General features: G+C 44.4%; 1 protein-coding gene across 2 annotated transcripts in view; it reads right to left on the bottom strand.

Moving 5' to 3' along the window:
* Positions 1–21,440, bottom strand: part of KIF13B (kinesin family member 13B) — a 698,786-nt gene that overhangs the window by 591,661 nt on the left and 85,685 nt on the right. The window contains exon 2 of one of the 2 annotated variants that reach the window (XM_086927999.1): positions 5,208–5,319. In XM_086927999.1, the coding sequence (XP_086784125.1) occupies positions 5,208–5,300 (93 nt within the window). In that variant the 5' untranslated portion in view covers positions 5,301–5,319. The remainder of the gene's footprint in view (positions 1–5,207; positions 5,320–21,440) is intronic. The other variant, XM_086928000.1, reaches the window with a different exon arrangement.

Genomic DNA, 21,440 nt, shown 5'->3' with positions numbered 1-21,440 from the left:
GGCTTTGGGGAGGGTCACAATGACAGCGCTGCTGCCCCGTCTCGTGCACATTGTGCCATCTTTAATCAAAATCGCCTTTGCTTTCGCTGGGCCATCTGCCGGATTCAAGGGCCTGTGTGACGCATCCCATTGTTTTTAATCACGGAATACACACGGAGCACTTCAGAGTATTTGCATATGCAAATCACAACCCCTCCACAGACACAATCAGCATTGAATGGCTTCTTTAGCATCCTTTGTCTCCAGAGACAATCACGGTACGAGGAGGAAGCAGACACGCACGACCTCCCCGCCCCCCTCCCGGGGTATAGCCCTTCACCCACTGCCCCAGCCTGAGACGCGAACCCCGGGGCAGACCCCTTCACCCTCCACCCCCAGTCTGAGGCCAGCTATTGGCAGACGGCCTGCAGACCGGCCCCTTCACTCGGCCGCACATCAATGCCCACGCTCAATCACGGCGGCCGGCGAGCCTTCGAGATAAGCTCAAGGCCTCCCAGGCCACGTGACAGGCCCTTCGGTCGACTGCCAACAACACGGCCCAGTGGGCCTCAGACGTCCTGCTGCCTTCAGGCCAGCACCTTGGCCGGGCCCGGCATTCCTCGCGTGCCTGCGCCGCTCATGCTGTTATCACATGTGGCCTGCAAGCACCTGACCCACGAGCTCGCAGATTCGCAATCGGGAGGAACAAAGGCCTCCTGCACCCACCCACTTACGGGTAGAAGAAAAGACGAAAGTCTATTTATATCAGTTACTTCTAGGAGGTAAAAAGGTTTCGGTGGATGCCACATTAATACCTTTTACAAATATTTTAAAAGGCATGCTTCATTGATCTTAAAATTCTGGAGTTTTCGCAAAGATGATGTTAAGAGAACAACTTCAGACACTGTGACCTCTCAAGCTCCCAAAACATAATTCTTTTTTCTATTATTCGTTTAAACCACTAAATGAAACCAAGGCTGGCGCTAATTAAGGAACTGAAACTATTTTTCCTGTTGTTCGAGTTAGTTATAGCTGCAGATCATAGGGAAAGGATGTACCGAAGCGGCACATACGGCTCGTGTAATGAGGGTGCACAGTGCAGGGTGTAAGCTGCCGGCCACGGGTTCAAGGTCGGTCAACTCGGCCTTCCTTTCTTCTAACATAGAAGGATTGATTACCGCATCTGTTAAAGCGCCACGAGACACCGCATCTAGTCACAGATGCTCCATAATAGCCCCTAGCAATGGAAGTATATACGAATGCAGTTTTTTTTTTAATCAGGCGCACACCTTTAACTACCTTCCCCTAACCGAGTAGATCATGGCTGCATATTTTGTTTTCCTAAGGTATGTTTATAGGTAAAAGTAGTGATAGTAGTAACCCTCAACGATTTGCCCCCAAAGGACTACCGGGGCCCTTCTGGGGTGGGGGCACAGGCTGATGATACCAGGGTGGAACACCCCGGCCCTCCTTTTTTAGGTCGAGCCTAGCGGCAGCGCGCGTGCACTGCTCGCTCTGCAAGGCATGCTGTATTAGAGTATGCATTAGAAGCCCCGCCCAAACTCCGCTCATATTTGTCATTGGCTTGTGTCATTGTCCTTCGTAAGTGCTGGCTTGTGATTCGTAAATAGGCTTGTTAGTCCCTCCTTGGTACCGCCTTGTCTGCATTTGTAACCACCCATAACGACTGGACCTTTTACTAGGCTTGTTACACGGTCTGCTTTATTTAGTGGGTGTGCACATTTTGTTTATTTACACTGATGGGGACAATGGCGGCTGCTTCTTGTATTTGCAGTGCGCCCACACAGGACAATGGCGGCTGCTTCTTCTATTTGCAGTGCGCCCACACAGGACAATGGCGGCCGCTTTTCATAAGGAGCGCTATGCTGCTTCAATATTTACCAGTTTCCTCTGCTGGTTCCTGATTCCCCCACACGAATTCACTCCATTCAAATATATTCGCTTACTATTAATCCCTTGGGCTCGCCTTCCCAGTCAGCGTGCTGGCCTTAGCCAAAGCGCCCCTTTACTGTAATCTGATATGTTAATAACTAAAGAAATAGTTAAAGCAGGGACACTGAAAAAAAGCGAGAGATGAATAATCACGCAATCAACAGTACATTATTCACTTTCACAAGCAAGGTACGCTCCCCATCTGGGTCACGAATACCTGCCAGGAAGGCAACACGGCCAACATGTCACACGTGCCAACCAGGCCCAGGATGCACCAGTGTATGGCTAAGGGTGCTCTGCACAACTGTACTGCAGAAGAAAAGTTCTTCTTTCAATGCCATGATCACAGCTAGTCTAAGCCTCAAAAGGGACCACGAGACAGATACCAGTGCGCAGGCTCCTGCCCCCCGCTCCAAGCGCCTGGTCCGCAGCCAGCGCATAACTGGGCAGAGCAGGAAAGGCAGAGCGGTGATCTCAGGATCTCATCTGTTCCGCAGCCTAAAATAACAGAAAAGGGCCTCAAAACATTGCACAGCATAGATACAGGAGGCTAAAACAGCAGAAAAACCAGGATTCAGCATCTGAAACGCAAGGGCTCTCTGCTAGGGATGGGTACTTTTAAGGAAGTGCGCCGCTGCCTGATCTCGGTTCATCAATGTCCCACACCCTCAAGTGCTTCGCACCCACACATGCCTGGTGCCCCCCAAAAAAGCAGGAGGCTCAACAACACTCGGGAGTGGACTAACAATTTTGTTGCTTGCCTTTTTCGGGATAAGCAGTAAAAATACTGATCCTGTCTATGAAACAAGTGGGTTTTTATTCCAGAAGTGGATAATCGAGTCAGGCGACTGAACCTCTTTGAGACAAAGAGAAAACAGGAAGTATTTGTCACATGTTAGTCTTTATATGAAAGAACTTAGGACGCAAATTTGCCAACAAGTGCAGTTCACTGCCATCTTACTGTGATCAGCTAATACGACTTAAGTAAAGAGCAAAGTACTTTATTGCACATACACTTTCTATGTATAGTTGATAAGCTAACTCCTGTGTCCAGCTTTTCCTATGGGGCTGTGCTCCGGAAGCTTAATATACATGGTTTATCCTTTTTCAACTGCACACATTTTGCTAATTTTATTTGATTGCCATTTGTATTTTCTGACTGAAAGATGCATTTTATTCTTTTTTTTCTCTACTTCCTTTCTTCCCCGTTGACACAGTTCCCTATTTTTCAGTAGAAGACAAAGTTAGATGGGTTGCTAGGACGCAGGGGTGTGAGATGCCACGCAGGTGCTACTAACGGGGTCATGCTTTAAATGTAAAACCAAGTCAACAGAGGAAGCCCCGGGTGTCAGCACTCTGCCACTCGCACAACACAACCCCCTGGAGATGGATGCCTCGCTTAGAATGGGATGATGACTCGTTGTGTTTACCCAGCGAAAGCCCACACCATCATGTGCACGGCGACCCCTTCCCGCCACCTGTCCCTGACAAAGGCAAGCTCATAGGTAAACTCAACCTGTGATGTGGAGCCAATGAATAAACAAGATTCAGCTGGGAGCGCGTGGGAAAGAAACGCAGCCATTTTGGGCGGCACTGAGGATGTGCGGGGAAACATCGCCATTTTGGGTGGCACGGAGTATGTGTGGGTCAACACCATCATTTAGGGCTGCACCTCTATAATCTGCCAACAAGCACTGTTTTGCTCTCCAAGAATATAGGCATATTAAATCCTATGCTAACAACCATTTCTAAACATATTTATTTGGGAGAGATCCACTAAATTCTTGGGCCAGGTATCCAAATGTTTCAAGTGCATCATACTAGTGTAGACAACAGGGAGCGCGAACCATGCAGATGTCTTCAAGAGAACTGGTGAAAGGAACGGGAGGCGAGCCACACTGATAGAACCAAGACTCGTTTCCCGGTCCAAATCATGAAAGTGCATCCATATGGCAATTATCAACAGCAGCAACACAAGTTAATGTACATGCGGCAGCACAGTAAACCGAGAACTGCTGAATGAAAGGGTGGTGCGGTCACGAGAAGACAATATTTAACACAAGTAATGCACTGTGCATCGTCTCAATTTGTCATAAAAAGGACAAGTGGCTGCAAAGAAGCAAACATCTTAATGTGGGACAGCTTTTCTAGATGCAGCAAGAAAACATCACATTTTCAGTATTTGAGCTGTGACCTTTACACAACAGCTACAGAGGCGGGAATAAGATCCGAACACATACAGGCTATGGGCTTACACTATCGGAGGATAGCTAAACATTACTGCTGCTGATAAGTGCAAATAAAACTCATCACATGGAGCTTGCATTCCAATAAACCATACTTTCGTTCAGGAGGGAGGCTTCATTTTAACCACCTCAAAAAATTAATAAACGTACACAGTTTTAATGTAATGAATAAAATATGCCATTGATGGCGAGTGAACTCCCAAAACAATTTACATGAATATTTCTAAGCGTAGGAAAAAGGTATCATTGCTTCCAATAATTCATAAGTCTTATAACAAAGAAAAAAGGAGTTGCGAAACTTAAAGGTAGGTGCAAGATGAGCAGTGATGAAAAGAAACAATTGGCAGAGACAATGTTAAGTACAACTTTCCAACATGTTTACAATACAGAAAATGTACATGGAGGACTCAAAACACTGCTAGTAACGTAAGACCACAAGCGATGAAGCTAAAGCACCAACACTGAACACAAGAATACACAAATCAGGAAGATGCGTTAAGAACCCCCAAAGAGCAGTCAATCCTATATACTGGATAGTTGTACAACATATGGATACATCACAATTTGCGTCACCTCTGCACAGGCTAAGACCCATAATTTCAGGTCTGGTGGAAATTTGGTGCTGTGACTGCGAACCCACAATCTGCGATACCACATAGTACGGTAATTCACTGGTGTAAATAGTGCACAATTCCAAGTTTTGGACTACGAACCTGGGTGCAATGCAGTAATTGTCCTGATTTCCCTGTTCTAAGGTGTGCAACCCCGAAATGTGTCCCATACAATTTGTGCCAGGTTTTACCTGGTGCAAATCAAGTATTGTGAGGCAAAACCTTTTGTGGTGCACATCTGCACCGGAAGCGCAAATTGGGCCCAACTAGGTAGGCGGGTCTAAATGTCCTACTCCGAAGTGATGGAGTTTTGATGTTACCATCAACAATAGATAAATGGCAATGGAATAACAGTATTTATCAGCAGCATAGAGGACTACGGTACCCACTGATGAACACGTACATATTATACATTCACTCTTGGCACATAGCTTACCTTGCATCTCCTTTCGAAAGATTGGTGTTCGCAGGATACAGAACGACCTGATTGTTTTCGACATCCACCACACATTTAGTATGTAGTTCATGTTCTATGGAGAAATCAAAACCAAATAGGTCACTATCTGCACTTAAAAGCTACACAACTTCTGTACATCTTTTGCTGTGTTTTACTTAGGAGTTGTCTGTGACGCAGCATTGCAAATTAAATCATTTCTAGCTTTTCTTGGCCATTTGACCCAACCAGAACCAACTCTATTCACTGTGACACGTTACCTCAGACTTCGAAGATCTTAGCATATTAGTAGTTTTTAAATAATTTGTCGTAACACATTCATGTCCAATTGAGACCAAAGCAGTATTCTACAATCCAGGTCCCGATTCAAAGAGTCTACGTCTCACCAGCGAGCCAGGCACATGGAGAGCGGGATCTCTCGTCATTTTTTAAGGAACATCTAATTTTCTCTTGACCAACTAGGCATCTTATCTTGTATGAGGGTCTGTTTCAAATAGAAATGGAAGCTTTGCCTTGCCCAGGGATGTCCATCTGGAAATTTGTAGTGATTGTGTCTATGTTTCGCCTTTATTCCGAGGCTAATGTCTGGTGACTTGCCTTAGTCCAAGAGGCTTCACAAGAACGCCAACTAGGAGTGTCTTGCTTTATCCAGCCAAAGTAATACATTTTGAATAGAATCATTGTTTGGCAACAGCATCATTTTAAGAGACTTATCAAACACCTTCATCCACTGAATTTCTACACAGGAGCGTACCCATTTTAATACGTGCATGTTGGATAGAACAAGTTTGAATATTTACATTACCAGTTTGCACTTCTGGGGAAGTTAGATAAATATTATTGGGATATTTATTTTTCATTAACCTGACCAGAGGGGCACCAGAATACTTTACGTTATAAAATGGAAACCCCTGTGGTGCCCCAGAAGGCCCTGGTGCTGCTGTGGACAGGCTCTCTTGATGCTGTGGACCGCCCCTCTTGATGCTGTGGGCAGCCCCTGTTGATGCTGTGGGCCGCCCCTGTTGATGTTGTGGGCCGTCCCTGTTGATGTTGTGGGCCGCCCCTGTTGATGTTGTGGGCCGCCCCTGTTGATGCTGTGGTGCAGGGAGACCGTAAGCCCTTCAAGGGGGACCCATTCAGCCCAAGGTCCACCCATCTGTGAGATGCAACACTGAAGGGCCCTTCATTACATTCTGAAGGTGGCAGACCCATAATGTTATATTACGGCATTGTAACGAACACGTGGCAAGGGCACTAAAGGTGATTCACATAATTCTGGGGTACCCTGAAATAAGGACCCAGTGAGAAGACCATGAAACCAATTCTCTGGGTATTTCAGGGTCCTTGAAGAGCAAACAGTCTTAAGATTTAAACAAATTAAAACAATAAAAAGATGTATTCAGTATATACCCGTTTAATTTAAGCTTTATGTAATTAGAAACAGGTAAACACATATGTATAACCAATTTTCTTTTTAACAGAAATCTAAAGTGGAACAGATCTGCTATAGGTGAAGGGAAAAACTCACAAAGTAAAACTCTGCAGGCACAGCATGGGTTATAGGGTCGAACTCAATACTTCCCTGCACTTTAAAAGTTTTCAGTCACATGTGTGATAGCACCAGGGAAGAGCACAAAAATAAATGAAATCAAGTGCATCACACACTTTAAAATAAGAAGGATTTTGCTTTAATAAACACTAAATTCGGTGAAATAAGATATTGAAAACTGCTTCTATGCCTTCACCTGGGATAAGAAACTATACACATTGTTTTCAGAATGCACACTGGGAGTACAGTCTGCTGCAGGACAACAGCTCCTGGACGGAAAATAGACTGCAATTTCTTCCCTTTATAAATGGCCACTGGGACGTCTGGTAGATTTGCAGGTTTCCCATACATGATCCTGAAAGGAAGCTGATTCAGGACCAGGGCTGTTTGGTGGCCCGTGCACAGAGGCAACTTTTAAGGAAGCGGGAGAACAATCCTAGGAAGCGCATTGTGTAGGTCGTGCCAAGCACCTACAGTTTAAACTCTTCCCTCTTTTATCCATCCTCTACCCTATTCACCCAAATAACAGACTCGCCCATCTACCATTTCCACAATTCTCAGTAACAATTTGTATTTCTCCCGACTAATCCACCACTAATCCAACTTCAGGTTCAGGAGTAGTGTACTCGCCAAAAAGCGCTTTACAGCCTCGTCAAGGGTAGTAAGCGCTTTATAATTAAATATCGTTCCACATTTCTAATGTTTGTTAGAAACCTGCATTGGAAACCAAGCACTACTGTGTCTTTGTTGACATGCCTGCAAAAATAGACCTCCACCACTGCATCCCAGAATATAACGCTCCAGCCTGACCACAACACAGAGCTTTCTTTCTCCAAGTGCTTAACTGCTAATCCAGGAGCATTTAGAAAAGGACATTCCTCTTCTCTGACTGAGGCACTTCCCTAGAAGTGAAAGCGGAGGCATAAAAAGGAGAATTACAGAAAAGTCTCAGCAAATTAACTACAGCGCTCCCGAGGGAGGAAGTGGTGGTTACATTTTGTAAGATAATGGATTATGAAAAGGACAATTTACACCACATTGTGTAGTTACAAGAGTGCGGAGTGTCAATCAATTTTGAAGACTGTGTTGTCTTCAGATGATCCAATAGGAATACAAGCAACTGTGTACATGCGCTTCATCTTACAAAGAGTACAAAGAGTGCTCACACCACTCAAATATGGAAACCGCACACTGCTCACGCACACATACAGGCCTCTGTGCGGCCAAAGTCCCCGCACATTCTTTACAAAATCAAGAGCTCATTCATGGGACTGAAAGAAGCCGGTCCAGGTGTTGGGACTAAACCTATCCTGCAGGGCTCTGGAGGGAATGCTGCTCCGCCCTAGGACGTTTGTAGGCCGAAGCTTAACGCACAGACCAGCTCTCTGGTTCGAAAGTCTTACACGGGACATGCTGATAGCTAGCCTGAAAAGAAAATCTGCCCTTTTTGTTTTGAAACTTATTTTCTTCCTTTCTATTCGAAAATAGATCTATAAGATTGTATTTGTTTTAGCCCACCCATCTCATATGTTTCTCCCCTGGAGCATAGCCAGTTTACCATCTCTCCAAATGGCTCCTTTTAGCCTTCCACAAGTGTTTGCTTTTCAGATTTTTTTTCCTTGTTCAAAAAGCTCTTCATAAGAGTGAATGTGCTTCCCCTCTTCTCCCAGCATTTTTTTCATAACATTATAAAAATTTCATTTTCCTCAACTTTGTCCTTCGAGCCACTCTCTTACACTTTCACAAAGGTTCGCACGTCAAGCCCCTCTCTTTCTTCTGTGTCATTTTTCGCGTTGCGCTTGTGCCATTTTATAGGTGTGGCCATGCTTGGTGTGTGCGCCTACAAACTGACACAGCAAGACGTATAGGCTTTTTCCCCCTATTTATTAGCCATGCTGCACAGCATCATTCACTAAGCCAATAGGCCCCAAAGGCGAGGCCTACTGGCCTTGCCATTGGTCCTTTTCTAAGCAGTCAGTATACCTTTCATTTGACCACCGGTGAGCCTGGCAATAATGCAAGCTCACTCACCATTCTCCCCGTTTACTCCGCTGAGATCTCAATGCTGGGACTGGAATGCACCTGAAGCTCCGCCTCTATAAGAGAGGGGTTGCTGTCCTCTCTATCTGGGCTTTGTGGGACTAGCAGGGATCGATGTGGGATCTATAGAGAAGTGGCAGCCCTTAATTTCTCCCTCCGTTTCCATCAGGAAGAGATACCTGTTGGCCTTCCCTTGTATAAAATTCTCCCTTAACCAGGGCTTTCACAAGAGAGGTAGGAGAGAGCAAGGAGAGAGAGCGAGCGAGGAGAAAGAGCGAGTGAGAAGAAAGATTAAGAGAAGTGAATTTGAGTTTCTGCATGTGTGTGTGTACCTGTGTGTGTGTACCTGTGCTGTGGTTTGAGTGTATGGACACTGGCAAGAGTGCAGGACCGAATCAATTTTAGATTTCATGAGTTGACAACCAAAATGGTGGAGGGCTTTAGGCAAGGCATTCCAGGTCTCGAACGACTGGGCAGCATTTCCTTCTGCCCCCCCTTCTGATTACGCGACAAAAGCGATATAATGATCTGTGTGTGGTGGGTTCAGAGAGTCTACATCTGTCTGATCGGACTCAGCAAGAGATATGGCCGACTCTCTGCGCCCAATAAGCATCGTTGACGGTAAATACTGGAACAAGCCCAAGAGTAGCTGATTATCCCCTGGTCTTGCATTGCAGGAGTGCCCCAGTCAGGGGTCTCCCTCCTTTTGTGTAACAAGAGTTACTTATGTTCAATGAAACTCATTGATGGCTACTAATATTTTTAGAAGTGTAATAGGGACCACATCAGACAAGATTACATTAGTGCCCACAATATGCACGAATACTACCAGCGGTCACCTCAGTCCATCAGGCATGGTTGCAAGCCGCAACGTATAAAATGCTTTGTCATAATACAAGTCCTTTACACGGTTATACATAACAGCCATCACTGTAATGCATCTGGCACAAAGGTAATAACATTTGGTTTTCCCAATGTCACGTAATTTGGCACTACAAATCAGCCTGAAAAAAGAATCTGGAAACTCAGTCATTCTTCTCCAAATATCAGCTAATGAGTTCTGAAAATAAACACATTTTTTGTCCCAACTATACACTCTAAATGTTGGTATACATACAATAATTCAACCAAGTAAAATCTTCTAATTTAGTAGCCTGGGCTGCATATAGGAGAGATACTTATGGGTAAATGGAAATCTAATAGTAGCTCATGAGCTACTTGTTGGAGAAGCCAGAAACAGAAGCAGTAAGGCCAGTGGGCACCAGTAGACTCTGCCCAGGCTCCGGTCCATTCAGTTAACCTTACAAGGCTAAAGAAGGCTCCTCGTGCCCATTTAAGGGGGTTTGAATGCATTGCTAAGGGTCTGAAAAGCTTCTTAGCAGCTGCATCAAAGCCTTGTAAAAAGTATTACAACTCTGAACAATAGAACAAAGGTCCATTTCTGCTTGAAATGTACTAGTGCTAACTGAGGTCATACTGACCATTCGTGAAAAGCTGAGACTGTGCACTGAACTCCTAGCTCTCTGGGGCCCGTGCTCAGGAACTCGCTATATGAACTGGTACCACTAGAGTAAATGGGCAACAACCTGTTAGACTAGCCCTATGATCCAAAACCAAACTTACAAAGTCATAAACTGATCACAAACACTCCCACAGAATCAAAACTATCCACTGTTAGGAAACTAACAGATCATGCGTAGGCATCAGAATAACGTTTGGGTGTTAGATCTCTGGCTAGGAAGAAGCTAGATTGTTCTGACTTTCTTTAAATGCTCATCTTTAAGTGTAGAACTGGTCACGTATACTTAAGTACTTTTCCTTCAAGGAGACAAACAGTTAAAATATTTAATGGAGAACTGCTGCAGTGGGAAGGACACACCAACTTGTCAAAGAAATATTGATATTGAAATCTAGCTTGCCAAAAGTAGCACAATTCTCTCACTACTCGCAGTTCCACAGATGTCTCTTGCTAGGTCATCCCCACAGCAGACCCGGCTAAAGCCACAGCGCGTGCAGATGACTTCTTGTTGCAGTAGAGTCTGTGCAAAGACTGCGGCTATTTCGTTTTCACCAGGTGGCTACCCTACACTACAGGCATGGACCTTAGCCCAGACAATTCTGCAGGGTCTACTCAGCATCTAAAGCCTGCCAACAAATTCATTCATCAAAACAAACAGCCAGGGGAGTATAAATGAAGAAAGATGGCAAATTAACAAAGATGGACTACGCAGTATAGACAAGGAGCTAAAGACTCCACGAAGAACTGAAGAATATAAAAACACAAAGATGGAACAAAGCTAAACAAAATAGAAGGCAACAAAGAAAGAGGGGGAACCGAACGAGAGCCTCGTGATTACTGTACCACTATTATGGCAATTTGGAGGACCCAGGATAATACGTAGACTATTGGCTCTCACCATCACAGTGCAAAACAACATTGAGACGTTTCAGGGGGGTTCATTTTACTTGAAATGCAGTCTGTGTGCGGCTGTGTGCAAGAACTGGACAGAAACTGAATCTACTGGTGTTGCCATGCCAGGTGAAGACACGAAGCATTCAAAGAAAGCTTGAAAACTAAAGAAATGACCAAATCACAATATTAAAAGCTGAGCAGATAATATACAGAGTCCTCTGGTAAGGTGGTCATGTGCAAAGGTTCTCACACTAGCACGACTAGTTGGGCCAAATGAGGAGTGTACTCAAGAAAAACAATTAGGGCATTCAATATTGTAGGTGTGAGAAAGCCATCTGGTGTGCCACCTTACAGCGTCTACCCTCTTTATTTGATATCAAGCTCTGGAATTTTGATACCCGCTGCGACTCTACAGAAGCTTCAGTCCCATAAGATCATACTAGTTATAACTATGGGGCTACCTCACAAAAGGGAAAGACGCTAGGCTGTCAACGAGTACTGGTAAAATATTTATAGCTTGGCTTTTGTGGGAATAGAGTAAGATAGCGGTTCTTAGCTTGTGAACCGCGACACCTACTCTAGTCCGCAACTGTTTAGAAAATTAAATATTAGCATATTCATGTATTACACACACATAAATAGCAAAATTACAAATTCTAAAACACTGTTAATGTGGAGAAATTCGAAATTGGGGGTTACAAATTAAGTTGGCATCCTTATCTCGAGTCCTGCGAGTAGCGTAAGTACCGTACACTAAATTTAATGTGGACGATTTGTTGCTTCAATAGACGTACTGGTATACGTACAGAAAAAAAGAGCGTGTGATGTAGGAGCAAAAAAAATTACAAAGTGACATGATGTAGTCTAAAATATTGCTTCATCTTTTAACCCCTCCCCTGCTGGTGACGGAACCACTCCGTCACCAGCCGCGGTCGCGCTGTGCTGATGACGGAGCGGTTCCGTCACGGCTCGCTCGGCACGCCTGCGCGGATTCCGCGCCTGTGCTGAGCGTTCCATTGAGCGGGCGGGGCCGTGACGGAACCGCTCCGTCATGAGCACAGCGCGACCGCGGCTGGTGACGGAGCGGTTCCATCACCAGCATGGGCACGCCGCGCGGCACCCCGCCCCCTTAGCACTGCGGCGGAATAGCCGCCGCAGTGAAGGGGTTAAAATAAAAAATAAAAAAAGTTCCCATTAAAATTTCGATTTTTTGTTTGCATTTTTTTTAAAGGATAACAGTCCATACTTTGTGTATATGTTTTCTGTAAACTTCTTTGTGTATGGTTTTGAGGTTCAAATGGTAGAGAATGCTCAGGGGGGAATCCCCAGCTTCAGTGATTCCTTGAGGGGCCACTGATGTCAAAATATTAAAGAACAGAGTGTAGCTCAGACTGTCCTGGAGCCGAGGGATAGGTTATGGAAACCTATGTCCTTAAAGATCTGTAAAGAGCTCCATAACCCGTAGAAGAGTGTTGCAGCACTGCTAGATTTGGAAACGTTCGTGCCCAAATGTTGAAGTTTACATTTAACAGAATTCGGTTTCCTCAAGGAGGGTGCCATTGCCACTATTACTGTTTTGAACTCGGAGGTAACCAACTACACAGATTATTGCAGTTGTGCTGTAAAGGGCTTGGTGTAAAAGCACGCGGGTCTGTCATCTTAGAGACTGCACTAACCTTCAACCATAAAACATTCAGAAAATGTAACTCGAACAATAAATTACGATTTTCAGTTTCTTGAAGGCGAGCAGCCCTCCGAGTAAGTAACCTGCACTTTGCATCAGTGGAAGTTATGGAAATTGTGTGTGGGATAGGCAAACAGAGGTATACCCACTGCTTGCTGGAGAGACCAGTTTTATTTACACCAGTTAATCAGACTTCCCAAGTAACTGGCCTTCTGAGCACTACCAAGTGAGTACTTGGGTGACAGTGGCTTAGTGACGGACATGTAAGTATATATCGCGGCTGTGACCCAATTGCTTTCAAGAAAGGGTTCACTGCAGGCAATTTGCTCTGCCTAGTAGGACATTCACTCAAGAGTATTACATAACTGCGACTGGAGAAAACAGGCTGAGGACAACAGACGATTAGACGGACAGGGGGCTCCAGTACACTTCCGCAAACACAGGTGTTCTTTGATATATCAGATTGTCAGACGGAGAGGTTTCCACTATTAGGGAAACGCAGGTTTCTTCGCTGGTATCATTGGTGCCCAAGTTATTAATTAGCGAGAACAGTTATAAATCAGAACATGGAGGGTCGTTCTAGTTTGTTAGGAAATTAGGTTCCTTATTCAAGAAGGTTCTGTGGGCCAAAGACACAAAGTATGCAAGAGGTCAAAGGCAGAGTCTGTAAAGCACTGGAGTAATTGGGTTTTCCAAAGGTAGAAGGTGCAATTTGAATTTACTGTAGTCTAGGCCCTTCATATTTGCAAAGTCGAAAGTTGGCTACATTGTAATTACCGATCTTAAGAGTACACTGTCACCTAATGGGGGGTGGGGGATAAAAATAGGAGAAATCAAAATTCAAAAGCTATGATCTGCTCTAACTGGGGTATATTGGAAGAAATTAAAAAAAGACAAAAATGAGAGTCATGACCTGTGCAAGACACCTCGGATCACAGAATGAGCCCCATCAGAACATTCTCAGATACTGCCAGCAGAAAGTGTATTTGATGTGGACTGAGATAAATTGGTTAAAGGCGGGTGGAGCTGAAGGGAAGGAGGAACTTTCTTAGCCAAATGGCTCTCCCGTGCACTATTGGATTTAAATTGCTAAAAGGAAAATGCTACTTACCAGTATGCATCTGTTCTTGGCATGTAGGGCGGAAGAACCACACACTGTTGCATTAGATCACCATCTGGTGGTGGGCCCGGATGATTACACTTTGTTGTTTTCTTGGAAGAGTCTTTGTCTTGTTGGTGACTCCTCCCTTAGACCGTAGTGTGCATGGGTATCGACTCGATCCTCAGATTGTTTTCATCATTGGGCAAATGATGGAGTTGTATCAGTATAGATAAGGATGACCATGTATTGTGTATCTAAATAAGATAATACTGGAACAGATCTGGATAGCCGGGTGGGCGTGTGTGGTTCTGCAGCCCTCCATGCCAAGAACAGATGCATACTGGTAAGTAGCATTTTCCGTTCAAGGCATATGGGCTGCAGACCACACACTGTTGCATAGATTGCACAGCAGTTCCTCCCTTAACAGCGGTCACCCACATCTGTTGCAGTAGTTTGAAATAATGTTTTAAGTACAGCCTGGCCCACACTTGCGTGTTGTTTTGCTTGCACATCTACACAGTAGTGTTTTGTAAATGTGTGTATAGTAGACCATGTAGCTGCTTTGCAGATATCATCTAATGGTAGGTTTCCTAAGAATGCCATAGATGCTCCTAACTTACAGGTAGAATGAGCTCTAGGAGGAATGGATAGAGCGCGTTTTGCTTTTTGGTAACAAATTTGAATACACTTAACAATCCATCTAGCAATGCCTAATTTAGAAATAGGATTGCCTTTATGTGGAGGTGAAAAGGACACAAACAGTTGTTTAGTTTTACAAAAAGTTTTTGTCCTATCGATGTAGTATAGAATTGCTCTTTTTACATCTAATGCGTGTAGAGCTCTTTCTGCAACCGTTTGCGGTTGTGGAAAAAATACTGGCAACTCAATTGATTGGTTGAGATGGAACGGTGAAATGACCTTTGGCAGAAACTTTGGATTTGTTTTGAGAACCACTTTATTATGATGAAGTTGTATAAATGGTTCTTGAATTGTTAATGCCTGGATTTCACTCACTCTTCTTAGTGAGGTAACTGCTACTAAAAAAGCAACTTTCCATGTAAGAAACTGTAACTCACACTTATGCAATGGTTCAAAGGGTGGACCCATAAGCCTTGTAAGAACAATATTTAAATTCCATACTGGAGAAGGTGGAATTCTGGGAGGAATTATTTGTTTAAGCCCTTCCATAAACGCTTTGATTGCAGGTACTCTAAACAATGACAAATGTTGTCCGTTTTGGAGATGTGCTGCTATAGCAGCAAGATGTAATCTGATTGAGGAATATGCTAAATTAGATCTTTGTATATGTAAGAGATAGCATATGATGTTTTGTATAGAAACATCTAATGGGTTAACGTTATTTGTGCAATAGACAACAAATCTTTTCCACTTTGCTGTATAGCATGCTCTAGTAGTAGGACGTCTTGCCTCCTTAATGACTTCCACGCAATCAGGAGGTAAATTCAGATATCCAAACTAAGACCACAGGAGCCAGACCGCTAAATTGAGCTGCATTGGGTCTGGATGCATCATCTCTCCATGGTTCTGTGTTAGTAGATGTGGCGAGAGTTTTAGTTTGTGATGTGATACTACGGAGAGCTGTAGTAGTGTTGTGTACCATGGTTGTCCGGCCCACGTTGGTGCTATGAGAATCATTGTGAGAGAATGTTGCCGTAGTTTGCGTACCACTAATGGAATTAGTGGGAGAGGTGGAAAAGCGTACGCAAATTTGTTTGACCAGTTCATCCATACGGCATTGCCTTTGGATAATGGGTGTGGGTATCTGGCGGCGAAGCTTGGGCATTTGTAGTTGCGGTGTGTGGCAAACAGATCTATCTCTGGTTGTCCCCACTGTTGAAAAAATGGCTGAAGAACTGGAGGATGAAGCTCCCATCCGTGTATCTGTTGTCTCTGACGACTTAACAGATCTGCTAATTGATTGTGAACACCTGGTAGATGTTCTGCTAACAGAAAACTGTTTTGAGGGATGGCCCATCACCAAATGCTCTGCACCAGCCGGGAGAGCTGTAGGGAGTGTGTCCCTCCTTGCTTTTGAATTTAATACATTGCTGTCATATTGTCCATCCGGACTAGTACAGCTTCGTTTGATATGTACTGTTGGAACGATTTTAGAGCTTGAAAGATTGCTAGTAACTCTAGATAATTTATGTGGAGTACTTTTTGTTTTATTGTCCACGTACCTTGTACTGTGTGACTTTGTAAATGCGCTCCCCATCCAGTGAGAGATGCGTCTGTGGTCAGTATGATTTGTGGAACAGGTTCTATAAACGGCCAGCCCTTAGAAATGTTTTTGGTGTTCCACCATTGCAGAGAGCAATGCGTCCGGTCATCTTCCACCACCAATTCTGGTATTTTTTGTCAAGCCTGATTCCACTGACCTGCTAAGCATTCTTGTATGGGGCGCATTTGTAGTCTTGCGTATGAAAATGCAAGATGCCATCATTCCTATTAGCTGCATGAACACTCGAGCTTGTAGTGAGTGCTGTGGCTGGAATTTTTTGATGAGAGTCTGCATAGCTTGTATTCTTACTAAGTTGGGGTACGCTATTGCCTTGGAAGTATCTATTGTGGCACCTAGATACTGTTGAGATAGGGACGGTTGCAGATGTGACTTCTTTTAATTCACTGTAAACACTAAGTTGTGCAGCAGGCAGATTGTCTGATGCGTGTGCTGTACACATTGGTTGTATGACTTGTATTTTATTAACCAGTCGTCGAGATATGGGAATACGTGAATGTTGTCTCTTCTTAAGTGTGCTGCTACTACTGCTAGACACTTTGTGAACACTTGAGGTGCTGTTGTTACTCCGAAGGGGAGCACCTTGAATTGGTAGTGCTGACCTTCTAGTACGAACCTTAGGTACTTTCTGTGAGACTGATGAATGGGAATGTGGAAGTAGGTGTCCTTGAGGTCTAATGTGGCAAGGAAGTCACCTTGCTCTAGTAACTGTAGAACCTGTTGTAATGTGACCATATGAAAATGGTCTGAATGTATGTACATGTTTAGGGGTCGTAGATGTAGAATCTGTCTGAGAGACCCATCTTTTTTGGGTATGAGAAAATAAAGGGAGTAAACCCCTGTGTTCTGATGTTCTTTTGGTACTGGTTCTATTGCATTCTTTTGCAGTAGTGATTCCACCTCTTGTCTTAATAGTAAGAGGTATTCCTGTGACATGGGACGTTGTCTTGGTGGTATTGTTGGAGGATTGGAAGTGAGCTCCAGGCAATAACCTGACTGAATTATTTGGCTCACTCATTTGTCTGTAGTGATGGAGTTCCAGACTGGTAGGAACCGGCGTGGAATGGTCTGGGGGGATGGAAGGGAACTCACTGTTTGGGAGTAGAGACGTTGCGATTGTTGTTTCCTCTGCCTCTGCTCTTATTGTTGCTCCCTCTATATCCTCTTCTATAATATCCCTTACTGGACGAGGTTTGGTTGGGCTGTTTGTAAGTAGAGGAGGGGTTGTCAGTTTGGAAACCTTTAGAGGCGCCCCTATATGAGGAGTGACGAAAGGAAGGTCTATGGGCTTGTGTTTGTAAAGCTCCCATTGATTTTGCCATATCGGTTTCTTTTTTTATTTTTTCGAGTGCACTGTCTACATTTGAATCGAAAAGATGTTGGTGAAATGGCTGGTTTAATATACTGGGTTGTACTTCTGATTTGAACCCAGAGATTCGTAGCCATGCATGTCTGCGCAATAGTACCCCTGTATTTACTGCTCTAGATGCTGTGTCTGCAGTGTCTAGCGCGCATCTTATGGAGGTATTAATTATAATCGTGCCCTCTTGTATTAAGTCAGCAGCCCTAGCATTATATTGTTCTGGCAGGTGTTGCATGAGTGACTCTAACTCATCATAATGAGCTCTGTCATATCTTGCTAACAGAGCTTGAGTGTTAGCAATCCTCCATATATTGGCAGCTTGTGAGTGTGCGTTTCCCTGAAGCATCTAAAAGCTTAGATTCTTTGTCAGGGGGTGGAGCATACCCTGTTGTCTGCGAGTTGGCTCTTTTCCTCGCATTTGACACTACCAGTGAGTCTAGTGGCAACTTTCCCTTAATTTGCTGGATCCGAGGGAGCCGCTTTGTATTTCTTTTCCAGTTTGGGCTTAATTACCCTGGCCCTGACTGGGTCTTTAAATATTTCTGTTGCGTGTCTACCCACTCCATTAAGTATTGGAAGTGTGGTTGTGGTTTTATGTGACGATAACAGTGTAGCCATAAGAAAGTCATCTTCTATTGGATCTGTATGCAAATCTACTCCATGGAAAGTAGCTGCTCTATGGATGAGTTGTGTGAACCCAATGGTGTAATCTGGTGGAGATGGCCTAGACGGGTATGCCTCATCTTGTGGTAGATCTGGTGCATTGTAATCTTCCCATGGTCACCTGATGGCCCAGCCATATCATCTGGGTCATTATTATCATCTATTTGATGATAACTGTCTTGTAAGTATGTATCCCCATAATCCTCATCCTGTGGTATCAGGCTGTGTGTGCTAGCTGGTAAATATACAGGAGAAATATATGCTGGTATTTCTACTTCTGGTGACGGAAGTTTTATAGGGGAAGTTTGAACATGCTTTGGAGGAACAGGTGATGGTTTAGGACATTCCATTTTCCTCTTTTCAGGCACTGTGTACACATGTCCAGTCTTTGGGTGAATTTTTAGAGTCTTTTGCCTTACATCAGGTTGGAAAAGCTCTTCTATTGGTAAATCCTTTTTCGGCACAGATTTCTCTTGTTTGGAGCCGACAGGTTTAGGCTTCACAGTGTCTATTATCTTTGGAACGGGTCTTGTTTTCGGTTCCGAAGACTTTTCTTGCTTTTTCTTTGGATCTGTGCTTTTTGGATCCAAAGCTTTTGTTGCCGAGTGTTTAGACTTGTCTGCTTTTGGTGCTGAAGTGTGTTTTGGTATGGAAACTGCTTTCGGGTCCGCTTTTTTAGTTACCGGAGTCGTTTTTGTTTCGGTTACCTTGGGAACCTCTTTTGGTGCCGAACTTGGTTTTGTAACCTCTTTGGGTGCCGAACTTGGTGTCGGTAACTCTCGGTATTGATGGGTGTTTCGGTGCCAGTGTTGACTTCGGCTTAAGCACTTTTTGCTTTTCGGGACCGACAGACTGACTCGAGCCCAAGTCGACTGGCGGCTTTTTAATACTCTTCGCTGCCGAACCTAAAGGCGGGACGTCGGAAGGTTTCGATCGGTGTGCACCCAGACCCGAAGATGGGGGTGGAACTGAAGCCTGTCCCGGTATGGGGTAGTGAACAGGGTCGACGCTCTTACTTACGACCTGTTGACCAACTGGAAGAAGATTGTTATCTTCGGATCGATCCTCGGCTCCGGAAGCGGCGTCCTCTGCTTCGGAAGTGACATTTTCTTGCTGTTCTTCGACGGCTATCTCAATTGGCGCTTCGTCTATGATGAGGTCTGGTGTCGACGATGATGACTGCTCCATGGCTCTTCGAGCTAGACAGTCTCGGTTTGTGTTCTTGGACAGGAACGAAGCACAGGCCTCAGTCGCAACTCTCATGCTCTGGAGACCAGCACAAGTTGCAAACCTCATGCAGATCTGCGAGGGGAAACTTGTGTCCCCACTGAGGGCACTTTTTGAACGGTGTTCTTTCAATGAGCCAAAGGCCCAATGGCGCAGTTGGGCCCAACCGCCCCGACAAGCGCTGGAATGGACAAGTGGATCTTCTCTTTGACACGGGCGACTGGAATCAGTGTCGAAGACGATATTGATGTTGTAGATTGATTTATGGATTCGAAAAGAGATCGGTAACGGGACCGAGCGATGAACACATCCGAGTCCGATGGCAGAAAAAAACAATCTGTGGATGGAGTCTATGCCCATGCGCACTACGGTCTAAGGGAGGAGTCACCTACCAGACAAAAACTCTTCTAAGACAACAACAAAGTGTAATCATCCGGGCCCACCACCAGATGGTGATCTAATGCAACAGTGAGTGGTCTGCAGCCCATATGCCTAGAATTTATATTTTCTGAGAAGGATTTGGTGCAAGTGGACAGTTTCACAACACAGGATGTGGCAGAGTGGTAACATTTTAGGGAGTTGATTAGAATTACCAATGGCATGCTACTTCTCTTTCTGAAAACCCACGTGTGGTGTACTGGCACCTCAGACTCTGCATGGATACCGGAGAAGGAAGTTCCCTCTTTGATTCAAAGTCTTCTTACAGCAAAGGAGCTCTGGAAGAAGTGTTCATATCGCTGACATAAACCGGTAAATTTATGGGTGTGCACAAACTCCTCCCTAACCCTTCCGAACCTCACAAACACTGGAACAAGTGACTTTGCACATGCTCAGCAGATTTACGTATGGGCACCTGTACAACTATCGTAGGTTTTCAGGCCAACTTCTTAAACTCTTCTTAAATTCCTGAACGGCCTAAAGCTGTACCAAAGCAAAGTCGTTGACCTGCAGCCTGAAGACTTTCTTACAATGCCAACAGCTCAAACTCTTCCAAATGCGAGACCCATTGCATTACAAATACATGTTTTTTTAAGGCAGGCCCTTCTGATTTGCTATTTTACATTGTCCCCTGTATGCACTTAAGGATTAGACACTAAAGGCGCAGATTCCAAACAGCTGCATTTTACATACATACCTCAGGGCCTTAGAGGAGTGCACTTAGGAGACACATGGATATCACTAAAAAAGCTACGCAGCCTGCATGCACAAATAGCAGCATATTTTAAAGGCCCCATAAAGAATCACCAGATCAACATAGCTTGCATGCCAGTGCACATTGTGCACGAGGGTGAAAATCTTTGCAGGAACTAAACAGCCCTCATTGCTCTTACCTACTTTAGCCAACTTTTCAGACTCCAAAATCTGGCCATGCAGTTAGCAGCAAAAGTGGGGTACTTTAGAGACAACAAAAGCAGCAAACACTGTAGCTAGGAAGAACAGTGCCCTTTGGAGGAAGTAACAGCACAATACCTCGGTCTAAGCTCTGTTCAGCTCTCAGCAAAGGAAGTTACTCCTCTGTAACTTGGACTTCAAATGTCAACAGGTGAATTAATCTACTACTCTCCTTTGCCATTATTTAAAGGGGGGTCCCCAGTATATGTTAAGTGACTAAAATTCACACCAGTCCGATTTATAAAACATCAGAAGCACAATCCCCATCCAGCCCCACTTCATGCCTCTCCTCATGTAAAACTTAAGTCACTCGAGACTGCTTCCAACTTGTGACACAGCTCTCTTCGCGTTGGAATAGCACATTCTAGGACAAGAAATACAACTGCAAATGGCTCAGGAAAAGCAAGAGTATATAGGGCTCATTTCACCAACCGGAAAGTGTGGGTCAATTGTAACTGGCAACAAGAAGTTCTTCGTCACATTGCTTAAGCGGAGTAACAATAT

The sequence above is a fragment of the Lissotriton vulgaris genome, chromosome 6 (assembly GCF_964263255.1).
Source record: "Lissotriton vulgaris chromosome 6, aLisVul1.2, whole genome shotgun sequence".
NCBI lineage: Eukaryota > Metazoa > Chordata > Amphibia > Caudata > Salamandridae > Lissotriton > Lissotriton vulgaris.
Note: the sequence above shows the minus strand (reverse complement) of the source record. Positions and strands in the feature narration are given on the sequence as shown.